Raw genomic sequence first — 18,028 nt, 5'->3', positions numbered from 1 at the left:
CAGAGAAGCCGTTTTGTACAAATGATTTCAGCTATACACTTGTATTCAGCCTGCTTGTGACTTGTCCGCCCCCCCTCCATTGTCTGCCCCCCCCCCACTGGCTGCCTCCTTCTGTGCTGTGGTTTTAGGTGTCCCCTGCTCTTCTGGGGGACCTCAGCCGACGGCAAAGCAGTTTAAAGCTACAGCTTGCGGTATACTGAGCCTAGGGTGACGGGAGGATGCTAGTTTGTGTCCTCCCGTTACCCTACTATGGGGAAAAGCCTTAATCCTATAGTTCTCCTTTAATAGTAACCACAATCACAAATAGATGGGGGTCATGGTTCAACCAGAAACCACCTACAAAACCTTTTTAAAGGTTGCATGGCTGGGATTTTGTCTAAATATGTTACATAATGGCCAGCACCAGCTGATACATTTATTTTGGTTAGAGCGGGCAAGCATAGAGCCAGTCAGGTTTCCCTGATGGGGACATCCATTGGGGATGTGATAGGAATCCGTTCTGGTGGATTGGGGAAGCGTTAGAAATGTAGACAGGTTTTATTGCTGTCTATGCCTTCCTTTTCTGATAACTGACCCCATGATCATTTTTTGTATAATATCTGTATATTGTTTTGTAAAAGATTTATAAAATTACATTTACAGAAATGAAAAGAAGAAATGTACATTGAACATTGATATACCTAATAAAACATTTTTGAATAGCAAGTAGCTATGATCTGAGACAGTACAGTTACAATACAATTTCAATGCAGGAGGGTTAGGAGTGCCCTGCTCTAAAGAGCTTACAATCTAGTAGGAAGGGTCATTGATACAAAAGGTAATAATTGTGTGGGATGAGTTAATGGAAGAAGTAAAAGGACAGTTATTATGTCTAGGTGAGATAGGCTTCCCTGATGAGCTTTCAAGGTTTGCCTAAAGGTGGACAGATTGGGGTAGGGAGCTCCAGAGGATGGGAAACTCTCTGGAGAAATCCTGGAGGTGAGCATAGGAGGAGGTGATGATGGAGCTGGGGAGAAGGAGGTCTTGAGAGGAACAGAGAGGATGTTTAGGTGATATTTTGAGATGAGGTTGGTGATGTAGCTGGGGGCAGAGTTGTAGATGACTTTGTGTATTGTATGTCTGTATGTTGTTGTTAGTATTTTGAACTTTATAAGTTGGGCAAGTGGGAGCCAGTGGAGGGATTGGCAGAGAGGTAAGCATTCATGATAGACTGAAGGGGGGATAGCCTGTGTAGTGAGTGGTAGGACAACAAGGAGGGAGTTACAGTAGTCGAGGTGAGAGATTAGATAGATAATGAGATGAGAAAGATATGCAGTAGATTATAAAAAAACTTTATTAAAAGCGTATATATATATTATACTTTGTGAGAGCATTAAATACAATATTAGAAAGAAGAAATTACTCCACAATATATGGCTTGACCATAGCAAGGAAAAACTACTATAATCCTTCCAAGACCAGTCAGAGACAGGCAAAAAGCAAACCAGTTATTATACCTGAAACCGGCAGGGAGGAAAGCTGCGTGACCACTTGTATGTATTAAAAAAATGATTTTCGGGGGGTTTTTGAGTGGAGAAGGGTTAGAAGAAGGTAGCACATAATAAAATGACTTTACAAGGTTTTGTTCACACTTAGTAATTTTTGGTGTACTTAAAGTGGAACTCCAGCTGCATAACAGTGATACAGATATGAACCAGTCTGGGATCCATGGAGTAATTAAGTGGGCATGGGAGGCCAATGGGGACAAAGGTCGATTATTGTCAATGCAGCTGGTCTGAAAATTCTCAGGCAAACAGTACCTGCATCCAATCAGACGCGGCCATTTTTCGGGTATTTAGCAGCTGTGGAATCCAATAGCATGGCAGGGATTACTCTATCCACGCCGTTTAGCATAGATGGGGGAATTGATGCATCCGCAAGCTGAACAAACAAAAAAAAATCCATAATGTGTACGGCCATCTTTAGACAGTGTCCCTTTTGGAAGATTTCCCCTCCTATTCCTATTCTGATAGAAACTTAAAATTTGGGATGGAAAATTTTTCTTAAATTAATGAAATTCTAACAGTTAATGTGTGGTTTTCGTTTGGGGAAACTCCATTCATTCCGAAATTGAATATTAAAGAACAACTCCAGTTAAACATTTTATTAACCCTTGCAGTGCAAGGGTTAACTGCTTGTTTTTGCTAGGGTCAAAAATAACAAAGTTATACTCACTTGCTGCCCTTCGCCCCTATTCTCATAGGGGCCGAACGGCAGTGAGTGAATAGCCGAATGCCGCCTAGCAGCATTCGGCTCGGCTACTCTGCTCGGTACATAAAAAAAAAAAAAATATATATATATTTTAAGGAAAATAAAATAGATAAATGAAAAATAATTGTAAAAAACGACGCATGCCGACCCGACCGCATGTGGCAAACTCCTGCCGTATAATGTCATAGTGAAGCATCTGACAGATGCCGGCAAAATATAAACAATTGGACGGAGCTAGTGGTGATATCTCCGCCCAACTGTTCCCTATTGGCTGGCACCTGCCAGAGTCTTTTAGCAGGTCCCGGGCATTAAATAACAACTGGGCGGAGCCGGCCGTGCTCCGCCCAGTTGTTATTGTTTAATGATAGATCAGCATCCCCAGGTCAGTTGGGCACGCTGATTTGTCATTAAACTGGGCGGAGCCAGCTGTGAGATCACGCCTGGCTCCAACCAACTGTCAGTTGTGTGGAGATCAGTTGGCTTTGGCCGACCTTTCTCCGCGCTTAGCCTGTCACTACAGCTCAGCCGAGCCGAAGCATATGGGTTCAGCTCGGCTGAGCCGATTGGCTGTTTTTACGCGTTATAGTGAATAGCTTGTACTGCATCCCTTCGGTTCGGCTGAACCGAAGGGCTTCGGTGATGGAAGTGAGCTGAAGGATCACCAGAAGCTACAGCTGGATCCTTTGGCTCAATAGTAAATAACCCTCTAAAGGTGCCCATACACCTTACGATTATCGTACGCGATCGACTTTTCGTCTGACAATCGTAAGGTGTATGGGTAGTGTGCAACCGCCAGTACTGCATGTTCAGAAACTTCAGTCGATCGTACGATTTTCGCAAGGTTGGTGGCGTTTCCGTACGTCAAAAGTCATAAGATTAACACTGCTCATGCGCAAACGAAAATACGCGCGGTCGATTACCGCAATTCGTCCATGTGTTTTTTTTAACTACCGCTGATTGAACCTTGCGATAATCGGGGCAGGATGGGGCCGCTTCCTCCTGTCCATGTTACTGAATTTCCATACCTTAGTAAGGACATGGACAAGAGGAAGAGTCTGCAGGAACCAGAACATTGCATCCCTGATCCAGTGATTGTGGTTGCAATGCTTTACTGGCTTCTATGCAAACAATAAATAAATAAAAATATAATACAAGCACATTTTTTACTTTTATGAAGAAGTGTGCTTTTATTAATTATTTTTGAAAATGTGGCATTTCCTTTTAACTGAATAAACTGAAGAGAGATGATTGGTTGATGTGGGATTCTGTAAATTCCCCCCCAGTAAATCTCGTTTAAACAAAGATCTTGACAAAGAGAAGAAAAAAACTTGGATAGGTGTTCTGTAAACCAAGAGAAAACTTTGTGCTGCAGTTCATGAGACTACTATCCTCACCCCCTCCAGCTGAGCCCACGCACCTCTACACCAGAGTATTGAAGAAGGAGTGGAGTCCGGAGCTGGGATCACACACACTCCTCCTCCTGTCCAGTCTTTGTATTGTAGACGGAGCTCTGCCCTCCATAGACCCCCCTGTAGTCCTCGCAATCACACCATGGAGTCCTGGACTATCCTCCAGCTCAACATGAGCGATCTGGTGAGAGACGCCCCACAGGGCTGTGATAATGGGGCGCTGATGGATCGCTTCGGGGTGCTCATCCAGGCAGTACTGGCTCTGGTGGCGTTCAGTACATTAATGTGTAAGTACATCGAACAATACACAAGATCGCTCTGTGTGCTGCACGTGTCTGCTACTTCCTATGGCTGTGGAACTACAAGTCCCAGCATGCCCTGTGTACAATGCATGGAGTAATGAGCCATGTGCAATGTATTGTTGTTGTGTTGGACTTGTCTGTGTAATGTTTACATGTTTCCTTGTAGCAGGAAATGTGACATAGTTGTTAGTTTCCTTACAGTAGTAATTGTAGTGTGATTGGGATGATCATTGGGCAATATATGGATCAGCCTCCATTCACACCAGTCTGAGCGCTTTAGCCTGCGTTAAATTGAGCGTTTTAGCCCCCATTCACGCAAGCGTGAGCATTTTAGCCTCCATTCACACTAGCGTGAGCATCTTAGGCTGCATTCATATAAGTGTTTTACCCTTCATTCTCATAAACGTGAGCTTTTAAGGTCTGGTTCACACTTTGGCGTTCCGTGAACGTGCGCCAGAAGGGCATCATGCACTTGCCATGCACGCGCGTTCATGCAATGCATCAAAATGTGCTTTGCGCATGCAGTGCCATTACATGATAATGGTACCTCAAACACTACTGGGAAAATGCACACTTATGTGCATAGACAAGTGTCAAACGCCTGGTCAAAAAACTTGGGAAGTGTGCAGTTGAAAATGCTGCATGAGATTCGTTGCCATGTTTTTTGCTCATGTGGCAGCCCACTGAATTGAAGGAGCTGATGTGCGCCAAAAACGCTAGGGAACACATTCATGGGTCGCCAAGTGTGAACTGGGCTGGCTGCATTCACACATAGCCAGTAGACATGTGCGATTCGTTTTAGAAAAATTTGCTCTTCAGCTGAATTTTCCTTATTCAGATGTATCCGAATAACAGACTCCGAATGTCCAAAAAGGAAATTTCGGATGAAATTTGTTAGCGGTAGTCTGTACGCATTTTCGTTTGTGGACAAATTTTCATTGCAGCAAAGTGACATTTAAAAAATGAATTTGTTTTAATGTCACTTTGCTGCAACGAAACGATTACGTAAAGAAACCGCTAACTAATTTCCTCCGAATCCCAAAACAAATTGACTTTCGTACCCGAATCCCGAAAAACAAAATGTCTAATAGCCAGGTCATTTACAGGCATTTTTTTGTGTGTTTTTGTAAATGTGTTTTTCAAGGTTTTTATGCACTTCTTGTAGTACAGAAGCGAAATCACACATTTTGGCCCTATAGACTTTTAAATCGGTGTGCCTGAAAATCCTGCGTTTTGCAAATGTTTTTTTCTGCCACTTCTGTTAAAGTTTAGAGGATTAAAACGACTGATTCTGCCTGAAGTCTGGGTTTGTATCAGTGCAGCTGCGGGATTATGTTTTTACTGCTTTTTTTTTTTGTAGTCTGATGTGTTTTTGATGTGGCTTCGTGCATTTTTTTTTTTTTTTGGTCAATGACAAGCAAATTCTGCTGTGACATGAGAAGGCATAGCCTTGCTTTGAGGAGATTTTCAGCACACAAACTAATGTACAAGCATTTTTCATGTACTTCTACTGAGCTCTATGTCGCCAAAAACGCATGAGGGAAATGTATCAAAACTGCAGCAGATAGAATCTGGAGCAGTTGCCTATAGTAACCAATCAGCTTCTATCCTCAGTTAAGATTTGAAAATGAAAGCTAGAAGCTGGTTGGTTTCCTTGGTTAACTGCACCAGATTCTGCCTACTACATTTTTGATGAATTCCCCTCAATGTGTAGCACCAAAAGAATCCCCAGCACCTCTTCAACAATCGCACTGCGTCGTGTTGTATTGTTGTAAACAGGAAACATTAAGAACAATGTGATTTCAAATGTCATGCATTGGAGTGCGACAGCAAACGCAGGGCAGATCTCTCTAGTGCGAGCAGGGCAGAAAAGAAGCGCCTGTACTTTTTGGATCGATGGCTAGATGCACTGGAGCACAGACGTGAACAATGCAATGGGCTTTTTAATGTTTAGCATTTTGTAATGTCAATATAGAAAACGTTGAGGTATGAATGCCCCATTCATACCTCAACGTTTTCTATATTGACATTACAAATTGACATGACATTAAGGTGATTTCGAAGCATTTTTTTGCATGTGTTTGTACATTTTTATGTGTGCGGTTTGATGCCTTTTTCATGTGTTTTCAAGCTTCAGGTGGTTTTGTTTTTGCCAATGGAAAGCAGTATCATCTGAGACCTCATATGTAAGGATGGGCTCGGGCGTGTTCGCAGCTCCATGTGCCGAGCCCGCCAGGAAGCTGACAGCGGTAAGCGCCAATCACAGGTACTGGGACATTTTCCCGGTCCGCAGCTGCAGAGATCGGGAAATGTCTCGGTGCCTGTGATTGGCGCTGCGCGCTGTCAGCTTCCTGTCGGGCTCGGCACATGGATCTGCGAACACGTCCGAGCTCATCCATACTCATATGTCATCATCCTTATAACTGGTTCCTGTATTTTCTGTGTAGTGTTTTGTACTATCAGAGCTTTCAGTCTGGGGAAAAAGTCATTCCCGATTTCTTCCCAGGCCCTCTGCCTCTTGTCACCCCTCTTGTAATGGGCATCACTGGGGTCATAGCGATTCTTGAAGACCATCACCAGGTTGATGAAGGTCTCCACATCCACCATGGACACTTCTAAATCCTTCATTGCATTTGCAGGCCAGAGTCTGCTAAGAGGAGGAGACCAGTTCAGCACAAAAATGCTCTAAAATGCTAGTGTACTACATTTTCAAGTGCTCCCATTGAAGTCTGTGAAGTAAACAAATGCAAGATTCTACTTGAAAATGCATGACACACAGCAGCACCACACTCAGGTGTGAATGGGCACCGTTGAATATGATTGGAGTCTTCATGTTGAGCATTGTCCTTCAGGAAACATGTGAGAAATTGTTCAGGTGTGAATGGAGACTAAAGGTGGCCATACACTTTACAACCATCGCAAGACCTTAGTCTTGCGATGGTTTTAAAGTAATTTAAAAAACGTACGATCTGCCCATCTTGGACAGGCAGATCGTACTTGTGATCATCGCAAGCCCGCCCCGCTGAGGGGCGGGCTTTCTGATGAGCGCAATGCTGAACGTGCTTGTATAGCTCCCTTGCACATCCTGTAGAGGTGCTGGTAGCCAGAATGTGACGTCAGTCCAGGCACCTCTACAGGGCACATGTGGGAGCTGTAAGCAATGCACATATGGATGGCGCCTCCCATATGGCCATACTTCCAGCCCACCCCACCTCAAGCTGACATGCAGGGTCGGGCAGCATATTTTGAATGGCTGCTCGGCGCGAGAACACACACAATGGGCACACACAATTTTAATATGTTTGGTATCTTATTACTCTGTGCAATCTTATTTTTTTTTATTTTTTTACCAAAAACAATGGGTAATAATATTGTGTTAATGCACATTAAAATGAGTTTGTCTATTTTACTGAAAATTTGGGTTTGATAAATATTATGCAACATCATGGGCATTTTAACGTGTAACGTGTTTTTGGGGATCCAGCTTCATTGACAACACCTAGAGAAAACCTAAAAAGTTAGGCATCAGTTGTAATTTTTAAGGAGCATTGGCTACCTAGCTCCTGAGATTTGGCCAGCACTGGTATATTGTGCTTGTCTGTATTTCATTTGAGTGTACTGAAAACCCAATTCTCAGTTTACACAAGTAACATAAAGAATGCTAACTGCCACCATTTTATTTTACATAGTCTCTGTTTTCAAAATAATAATAATGTACGGGGAAAGGGGATGGGGGTGTTTAGTAATCTTCAGACCTAAAAAAAGAAAGGCTCTGGCAGAAGAGGTGGGAGTAACCCTTAACCACAAGTACAGTGACTATGATTTTTCTTTTGTTTTATAACTGTAAATGAGCAACATTGTAAAACTTCTGTGAGGATCGAACCCCTCAAGTATTGGGGTTATGAAGCTTTACCATCCTGTGAGAATTGACACATTTGCCTGTTAAAGCCGAACTCTGGGCAAACATGTTCTGAACCCTTGCAGTGGGGCTACCCCCACACTGCAAGGTTTAAGTGGTTGTTTTTTTCCCAGGTGCTAAAAAAAAAAGGTATTCTCACCTGAACCATTGAGCTGACTGGCTGCTACTGTGGTCCTTCAAGCCTGTCTCCCCATCTGCTGCAGAGATGGTATGTCCCTCTGTGTCTTCACATCCTGTACACTGCATATAGAACATGATAACCCAAGGATCCTTAGACACTGCAGAGGTGAAGGAGAGAGGTTCCAGGGACCGCTCTAAGAACAAGGATCGGGTGAGTATAATGTTTTGTTTTTTTCCAGCCCCTAGACAAAAATGACCTCTTTACCCTTGCAGTGTGGAGGTAGCCCCACTACAAGGGTTAAGAACATTTTTGCCCGGCGTTCTCCTTTAAATATAATTTGTAATTTTAGATTGAAGGAGGGCAACTTGGAAAATCATTTTGAACATTTCTCTCAGTTTAAACTTCCCAATATTAACTGAAGATGAGCATTCACTGAGAATCAATGCTAACTGATGCTTTAGAATACAGAACTCTAGCAAAAATATTTTTTTGATTACTTCATAAGAGGAGTTTTATGAATAGAATTTATGTCGGGTCCTTGTTGTAGAGGTCTTCCCATCCCTTCCTGTTCCAGTAACCACAAGGAATGAAAGAGAAGTTTTTAGCATTGCTGTTGTCTCTGTTAAGGTGGCCATACACTTTAAAACTTTACACAAAAGTCTTGCGAGGGTTGTAAAGTACTTAAAAAAACGCACGATCTGCCCATCTTGGAAAGGCAGATCGTACTTGCGATCATTGCAAGCCCGCCCCCATGAGGGGCGGGCTTGCGATGACTGCAATGAGGGGCGGGCTTACGATGACTGCAAACGGGCAGTGTGCTCGTGCGACCGTTTCTACTGTACGGTCGCACGTCTTTTGTCGAACAAGCAGGCTGTAAAACCCACCGGGAATCGTACGATTCTCAGCAAGTTAGTGGCCTACTTGTTCGACAACTGCCGAACGGGCCGGTGTGCGCACGCTGCCCGTTTGCAGTCATTGTAAGCCTGCCCCTCATTGCAGTCATCCCAAGTACGATCTGCCTGTCCAAGATGGGCAGATCGTACATTTTTAAAATTACTTTACAACCCTCGCAAGACAAAAGTCTTGCGAGGGTTGTAAAGTGTATGGCCACCTTAGTTTTCTCTTCTTTCCCTGCCCCAGTGACCTCACAGAGTAGAAATCTGGCTCAGAGACTCCGACAGCAATAACTACCTATTAACATGGTTTAAAAAAAGTGGTTCTTTGGGAAAAGAAAGAACTTTATTAAATACCTAGAATCCAAAAGAGTGTTCAATTATTGCAACAGTACCCTTAGAAACCAACATACAAACGATTAAAATGTATAGCAGAGCCCCACTCAGTCTGTAATAAGCTTTTCATTCATTAGTCACTTGTTATCTATTTGATCGAATCAATAGCATTAAAGTAGAGAGCTGCTGAACCTAGGTATAACATATCTGTTAAAGACTTTGCCACTTTGCTCCTGTGTAGTATATTCACGACATGGCAGAAACCGAAATTCTTGTTGATGTTCACAGAACACTCGGAGAAATAAATATATCCACCGTTACAACTTTGATTACCTGTTAGCTCATGAAACACTGAGAGGGGATTTATCAAAACTGGAGCAGACAAAATCTGGAGCAGCTGTGAATGGCAACCAATCAGCTTCTCTCTTCAGTTTGTTCAGTTAAAATTTGAGAAAGAGAGAAGCTGATTGGTTGCCATGCTCAGCTGCTCCAGATTTTGTCTGCTCCAGCTTTGATAAACCCCCCTCTTTGTGTTAACCTTTTCCCCTTATTTTAGAAACTTATTGTGTATTTCCACATTTGCAGCCAAATTGGGATAACAGCTATTTTATATTTGTTACATGTTCCCATTGACATAGCATAAGCTAAAAAAAAAAAAAAGAGAAAATGCTCTTTACTTGCTAAAAGTTTTCCTTGGCTCTTAGGAGGGGATGTTAGAGGTTTGTGTTAATCCTGTCTGTGCCGTGCTTGCTGATTCCATTATAAATTTTAAAGTAGATTTGAACTCCCATCTGTCCTAACAAAAGGTTAAAGGAGAACTATGGGGTTAAGTCTTTTCCCCATAGTCCTCCTTAGGGTAACGGGAGGACACAAACTAGCGTCCTCCCATCACCCTAGGCTCAGTATACCGCGAGCTGCAGCTATCTAGAGGCAGAGCTAGCTGTGCCTGCCCCTCCCCCGTCCGTTCTGCCAGTCAGCGCTGGCGGATCGGAGCGGGGAGGGGGGAATCCAGCCCCTCCCCTGTCACGGCAGAGAGCTGTGACAGGATCGAGAGGTGAAAGAACGCCGGTATGTGTTCGCTCACCTCCCGATCTACTGAGCAGACCTGTAACAGTCTCATTGTCACAGGTCGGCTAGAACTATGAGGTGAGTGAAAAGCACTCGCCTCATAGTTCTCCTTTTAAAGGATGAAATGCCTGGCTTCTGCATTGTTAATTAATGAAGGAAACGCATTCCACACTTTCTTGTCCTTTAGTGTTTCTATAAGGACAGGTCTCTCTGAAGGTGCTCAGAAAAAACTTGGATTCAGCCATTTTGCCTGCTGCAATAAAATGTCTAAAAGGTAAGAAGTATTTTTAAAAATGTATATTTTTGCTATGCTGTGTGAAGGGGAACACACAAAACATATAGTGGAGGGTTTTCTCAAAATTTGACTGTAAAAGTGGAAATAGACTTTAAAATAAGAAGTGTTCCACTTTTACTGCGCTAATGTTTCCTATCTGGTTATTGCTATAGCAATCATGGCTTCCAGGATCCAGGGCTTTGAGTATGAATACAGAGAGGGAAAATTTAGTTCTGGCTTAATCCAGTAGATACAATAGTGGTTGTTTAAATGTTTCCTTCCTCTCTGGGGAGCCAGGGGTCTCTGGTGGTACCTGTATACATGGGGATGGCCACCTAAACCAGCTGAAATCCATTATCTCATGTCTATAGGGACCTTTGGGTACTCCTGTTCACATCTGGGTCCTGTACCTTTAAGACCCACTGGGGTCCAGATTCAGCATAGCTGAAAAGTCAAATATTAGCAGACTTTACAATATGTTCTAAAATGTCACCATCACTGCTTGTTACAGCGATATGTAACGTGTGGTGTAATCTTTTTCGCACGTAGGCGCACCCGACGCGTATTTACGTTTATATTACGCGGGGATGGTGGACTTACAGCTTTTTTTGGTGTTTTTTATTTTGTTTTAATGAGACTCGTTTTTTTTCTTACACTTAACTTGATTGCCATCACATGGGGGATAAAAAAACGACAGATCCTCTTTATGGAGACATCAGGGGTCTCTAAGACCCCTAATGTCCCCTTGGGACCCCCAAAGAAGCTGATGAAGCAGAGATCTGCTTCACCAGCTTCTTCTCTGGCTAGCAGCCAGAGAAATGACAGCTAAAGGCGGAAGTGATGTAATACACATGGCTTTCCCCTTTAGAGAGAGGAGGAGGGATAAGCGGTGGGGAATGCTGATCTCTCCTCCTTCTCTGAACAGAAAGCCGCTGTGTCGGTGTTCTCAGTCCCGGGCACCGCAGGGGGGACAGCGGCGCCTGGGATAAAAGGCAGTAGAGGAGCACGCGGGGAAGCATTGTACATGGTTATACAAGCGATCAGCCGGCTATAGAGACGGCCGAGCGCTTGTGTATAACAGTCGGTAACTGTTGTATACATTCCCAGAGGGATTCTGCTCGCACGCCCCCGCTAGGGGGCTCATGAGAGCAGGGAAGAAAAATCACGTAAACGTACGTCCACCCGCTGGGAAGCATCCACCGTCCGCCCGTGTTTTTAAGTGATGTAATGTGACCAAGCATGGCTTCCTGGGAATGTTACATCAGCAGAGCATTGCTAGGAAATCTCATCTGTAATCTCACAGGATCTCAGGGAAAGGCATTTTCCTCCCCTGAGATGATGTGCATAGTCACATGTGCCAGAGTTCCAGGAAGTAAAAGGGAGATGGATTAATCTGCTCTTAGTGAAAATGGCCATTATGAGAAGAATGAGGAAGAAAAGAGAAATAAGGTATGCAAAGAATACAAAGCCGGCAATTATCTAGAAGTATGTGTTTGTAGATTGTCATTACTAAACATTTCTAAAGGTGCTTTTGTTATTATTTTGAAGATATGGGTAAAGCTCCTCTTTAATTCTGATCAAATTCTTTCACACTAAGACTGCAGAGTACACTAGCGCAGATCAAAATTAGAAAAAGCATACCAATGAATCAATAAGTTAATCTGTGGCATCAACCACCGTGATGGTTCCCATGACATCCAGACTTCATGCTCCAGTTTTATTCATAACATTACTAAGAAAAAAACATCATGTGATGCGATTTTCCTTTTACTGTCTGATACAATTACCTATGTAAGAAAGTTTGTGATTCTTTATTTATGAATCCTTGAAGCAGACCTTTCAATAAAATTGACACTTCAAATCAATTGGCAGAGCAAATGGCAATGATGAACTAAAAGATCTTTGTTGCGTTGAATAAAACTGCATCTCTTAAAAGTGTATTTCCACAGTATTCACCCCTTTTTTTAGAGGACATCAAAAGAATAGTTAAAGCTTTTAAGGCTAGAAATAGTTTTTTTTTAAATGTAAAGTTTTGGACTTCAGCCACGACACACAATGCCATATAAATTTAGGCTAGGTTCAGATATTAGCGGAAGCGCATCAATGGGGGTTACATGCGAGTGGCAATTGCTTTAAAAAAATTAAAGCAAAAAAGAGGAAGGTGGTGGTACATGTACCTCTTTTTGCGACAAGCACTGCACGTTTTTTTGATCTGCGATCTTGCTCGATTGCACGGGCAGTATCGTGGCGGGAAACCGCGCAATCTGCCCTGCGCGACTGGGGTGCCATCAGAAAATAATGGCACCGCCAGCACGATCGGCAGTGGTGGGCGATTCCGTGACCACGTAACTATCCGGTAGCTTCGTGCACGATTACTGCACGGTTACAGATTGCCATAGTGTGAACCTAACCTAGGGCAATTCAGCATTTGCACTTGTAAAAACCCTCAAGGCTTAGAGCTTTTTTAAAATATGTTAGCCGTAGATCTTTTGATTTGGCGATAACTGTCATTACCTCAGCAGAGTCAAGCATATAGCATATTTTGGAACAAGCAAGGCTTGAAAAATTGTCCTATAAAAATTATTTTATTTCCTATGAATATACTGTACATCTATCGATGAAAAATGTAACAAACTAAAAATGCCTTTGTTTTTTAGTGTGACCACTGTTCTTTTAATAAAAGAAGACAGTGGGGGCAATGTATCAAAACTAGAGCAGGCAGAATCTGGAGCAGTTCCCCATAATAACCAGCTTCTCCCTTCAGTTTGTTCAGTTAGAACCCACCAAAATGCATGTAAACACATGCAAACATACTCGAACGCACTAGAAGTTCAATTGAGGAAAAACGCACCAGAACGCATCAAAAAAGTACATACCTGCATTTCCAGAAACAGTGTGAACAAGCCCTCAAGCTTTGAAAATTAACAAAAGAAGCTGACTACTATGGGCAACTGCTCCAGACTGTCTCTCCAGTTTTGATAAATACCCCCATTGTATTCTATAATTTTGTTCCTATTACAAACAAGTTATTTACAAATAAAATAAAGCCTTTTTGCAAATGTTGCACTTTTTTTAAAATGTTTCACTAAAAAAAAAAAAAAAAAAAAATCAATAAAACAAAAATGAAAAAAGGTTTCAATATAAAATGGTAACAAATAACCCCAAAACAAAACAGAAAATAAATCAGCAACACTAAAGGGGAAAAGGAAGAAAAGTCAGTTACAGCTGATTAGGGTTGGTAAGCGGTTTATTAGGAACACAGTTTATTCATTTATTTTTTTAACCTGCAAGGTTACCTTTACATTCATCATACGAAGATCAAAGGTCACCCTTTTAATGTGCTATGAATTAACCAAAGCAGTTACAATGTAGCAATCATAACATTGCTACATTGACACTGCACACACTCTTCTGTGAGTGTCAATTTACACAGAAGAAAATCTAATCTAGTGATACAAGAACAAGTTTAGGTGTGTGTAGTGCATCCAAAGCCCACAACTGGTTAAAAATGAAAAACTCTGTGCTCTAAAAATAGAGTCCTATAAAGATCAGTGCACTGCCATGTCATACTGCCTTCAAACAGGTGACAAAGAGCCCTAGGGTAAAAGCAGAAGTTCATCAGATATTTCTTGTACTTGCTAACATCGGTGTTCATTAGTCCACCATGGATACAACATAGAACAAAACGTTTGTTCACTTTAGGTCACAAACACAGCTTAAAAACCCCAAACAAGTAATGCCATCCAACTCAAGTTTGATAAAGACCATATGGATCTAGCGCTAGGATAATAATGCTCTCTGGGAAAATGAGACAAACGCTAAATGATCTGGGGAATTTATACAGTGCTAGGATTGAAGACACAAAAGCACTATACAGGATGAAAACCTCAACCTGATATGCTTTGTGGAGAGAGTAAAATGGTTTGGTACAGCTTTACCACCTCAGGGCCCAGAGACATGGACCAGTAAACACAGTTAGATCAGATAATTACAGAACCTGTGAAACTGTATGTGATCTAAAACTATATGTGATGTAAATCGCAAAAGAAGCATTGCAAGGATCCAAGATGGAATTAACATCAAAGTGGCTCTAACCTATTTTACAAGTCCAAGTCCTGATTTCAAACAAAAGGGAAAATGCTATTAACTGTACGGAAGGAAGAAGGAAAAGTGGCAGAGTTGTCAAGATATGTCCTCTCCTATCCTCCCTACCACTCTGTTCAATTATGGGGAGCTAACAGAAAAACCTCGTACTTCTGGGTATAGAAAGCATGCAAGTCTCACCATTTGTCCCCCACATGACAACACATGACAACACTGATCTCATGTGGGGGACAAATGCCATATGGTGTTATGGGGTAGCATCCTCAGGTAACAGGGCTTCCTCTCTTCATTCCCAATGCCTGCATGGAATGGTGGAGCAGCAAAAGGATGGCGAGTCTTCGAAGCCTGAGAATACAGCAGTTTTTAGTTAACCCATTGGTTTGCCCTGCATGAGCAATGCACAGGTTAATTTTATTAGTTTAAATATTCAACTCATTGCCAGAAACATTCCCTAATGGCCAACAATGATTGATGAATCAAACTTAAGATGGGGGAGACAAAATGTTTTGTTTTCTTGATTTTCTTACAATAAATTTGGTTGTTTGATTTCTGATGCATGGCTACTTAAACCATGACGCCAGCAGAGTAAAGGTTATTTTTCGGATGAAAGCATGTGATATTGGCAAACAGAGACATGTGACACACACCCACTTTTAAGTTTAAACACCAGATTAAAGCTACATTTCCTGCATCTGCTGGATGAATCCTGTGTACCATGTGACTAGAAAGGAACAAGTTTTATTTCTCATTTATAAGGAAAAATTGGGTAGGGAGGAATTACAGTAACGTTTTATGAGAAACATAGGTTCCTGGCATCCAATAATCATATCTTGTAGGAATGGAGAAAGACACATGTATACTATGTATTCACTATAGTGCAACTATGCAAGGTTTAGTTCATTTCTTACTCAGTTAGGCCCACATCACATGGGCACCACCCATTCTGATCAGCAGGGGATCGGAGCAGAACAGATAGAACAGATGTCACTCTTGTCTGTTCAAAAAAACTGAACTGAATGGACACACGTTGGGTTTACAGGGAGTTGGATGTAAGTGGGCAGGTGTCTGTTTGCATCAGATTACCCCTCGATTTGTCACAATTACGTCCAGCAAAACAGAATAAAAAATTCTGTACTTAGAGTGGGATTAAGTGGATGTTAACAGACACACGATTGGGCAACATTAGGGTAACATTGGCCTTCAAATCAGATCCACCTGAAAAAGACTGACAGGCTGACCTGATCAGACCCAAAGTATGCACCGGCCTCGGAGACTGGTGAATCCAATGTCAGGCAGTCATAACCCAGCACAGGTCGGCAACTGCGGCCCTGTCAGAAGCGCTATTCGGTCCTTGTCTGGACCACAGTCTACCATTTAGTGACAGCTGTTGTAGACCATTGATTACTTCCTCCAGCCTTTTAATTGAAGGCCCACACCGCAGTACGGACGTGGGCTGGAGGAATAGTCTGCAAAAGCCTGTGCATTGCACCCGTCAGCCACAAATTTCAGCTGCTATGCTTTGCAGGCTCAAATGCAAAAAATTAATAAATGCACATTGTTTTCTTTCATTAATGCACGTGCACTTATTGGACTATGCTTTAACATACTGAAAAGATGCCAATACACCTGACCATTATCGTACGATAATCGCGGGTGATCCCGCGATCGTAAGATAATCGGCAGGTGTATGGGCAGCGTGCGACCACATTTACTTTACGGTCGCACGACTTTCGTCTTACCAGCATTCTAGAAAACCTGGCGAAAATCGCAAGATTTTCGGCGGGTTGGTAGCACGATCGCAAGTTGAAAGCCGGACGGGCCGGTGTGCGCAAGTGCACACTGTCCGCTCAGCATTGCAATCATCAGCAAGCCCTCCCCTCTGCCTGTCCAAGATGGGCAGGTCGTACGAAATTATAATCACCTTACAACCATCGCACAACGAAAGTCGTGCAATGGTTATAAGGTGTGTGGGCGGCTTAAAGCTGGCCATACACCTTACAATTATCTGCAGATTTTCTGTGGTCAGATGGAAACGATGCAACAGATTCCTCCATCTACACTTAACTGTGTGGATGGAGTAATCTCCACCTGGGCCAATCTGGTGCACTTTTTCCATCTGACCACAGAAAAGGTGGCCATACACTCTACAACCATCGCAAGACTTTTTGGACTTTAGTCTTGCGATGGTTGTACAGGGATTAAAAAAAACCTACGATCTGCCTATCTTGGACAGGCAGATCGCACTCTCGATCATCGCAAGCCCGCCCCCCTGAGGGGCGGGCTTCCGATGACCGCAATGCTGAACGCGCAGTGTGCGTGTGCGCACACCGGCCCGTTCGGCATTTGTCTTCCAAGCACCGTTCTAACCAGCCGAGAATCGTACGATTCCCGGCTGGTTTTCGAACATGCTGGTTCGACAGAAGACGTGCAACCGTACAGTAGAAACGGTCGCACGTCTCCGTTCACACTGCTCGATTATCGTACGAAAAACCGATCGCATACGATTATCGTACAGTGTATGGGCACCTGTATGTAAACTACTAATTTAACCGATCTATTGTATTGGAGGCAAAGGCAGATATGAGTGAAGTCCGGCTTGTGTGGCAACTGACTTCCCCCATAGATACAGTGGAGAAATGTGTGGCCACAAGAAGCGTGTAAATTGCGGATTTACCAGGTCCTAATAAAGAAAAGAAAAAAAAGACTAAAAGAAAAGAAAACTAATGCAGCCACCACATCTAAGATCTGATAGGTGTTTATATGCTTTAAATAGTACATTTATTTGTACAGATATTTACAAACAGGGAGAGACTTTTGATGAGGAATGAGTCCCTCCAAATGAGGAATATTTTGGAGTTATGTAAAATGATCAGACTAAAAAGGTGCCCATACACCTTACGATTATCGGACGAAACTTTTCGTCCAATGATCGAATAGTCGTACGATTTTCGTACGGCAGCCCCATCCTGCCCCGATGATCGCAAGAATCATTTAGCCGTAATTAACCAAAAGCACCTGGATGAAATGCGGTAATTGATTTGCCGTATTTTCGTTAGCGCAAGCGCAGTGTACATCGTACGACTTTTGACGGACGGAAACGCCAGCAACCTTACGACAATCGTACGATCTAGCAAAGTTTTCAAACATGCTTGACCGTCAAAAGTCGTACGATTGTACAGTATTGTCGGTCGGACACTGCAATGCACACATACTATTATCGGACGAAAAGTTGATCGCATACGATTATCGTCCGATAACCGTAAGGTGTATGGGCACCTTAAGTTGTTATATGAGATAACATATACATTTAAAAAAAAAAACTATTTCTAGCCTTAAAAGCTTTAACTATTCT

The 18,028-nt window shown here is 42.6% G+C and overlaps 1 protein-coding gene across 1 annotated transcript in view; it reads left to right on the top strand.

Annotated features, from left to right (window-relative positions):
• Window positions 1–3,780: 3,780 nt before the first annotated feature.
• The window catches only part of LOC108795018 (store-operated calcium entry regulator STIMATE-like), a 59,818-nt gene continuing 45,570 nt past the window's right edge, over window positions 3,781–18,028 (top strand). Inside the window, exon 1 of the mRNA XM_018566188.1 lies at window positions 3,781–3,946. Within this exon, the coding sequence (XP_018421690.1) occupies window positions 3,802–3,946 (145 nt within the window). The 5' untranslated portion in view covers window positions 3,781–3,801. The remainder of the gene's footprint in view (window positions 3,947–18,028) is intronic.

This window comes from Nanorana parkeri, unplaced genomic scaffold (genome assembly GCF_000935625.1).
Source record: "Nanorana parkeri isolate BGI_ZX_2015 unplaced genomic scaffold, ASM93562v1 scaffold27, whole genome shotgun sequence".
In the NCBI taxonomy this organism is placed as follows: Eukaryota; Metazoa; Chordata; class Amphibia; order Anura; family Dicroglossidae; genus Nanorana; species Nanorana parkeri.
This window is presented reverse-complemented; position numbering and strand designations above follow the sequence as displayed.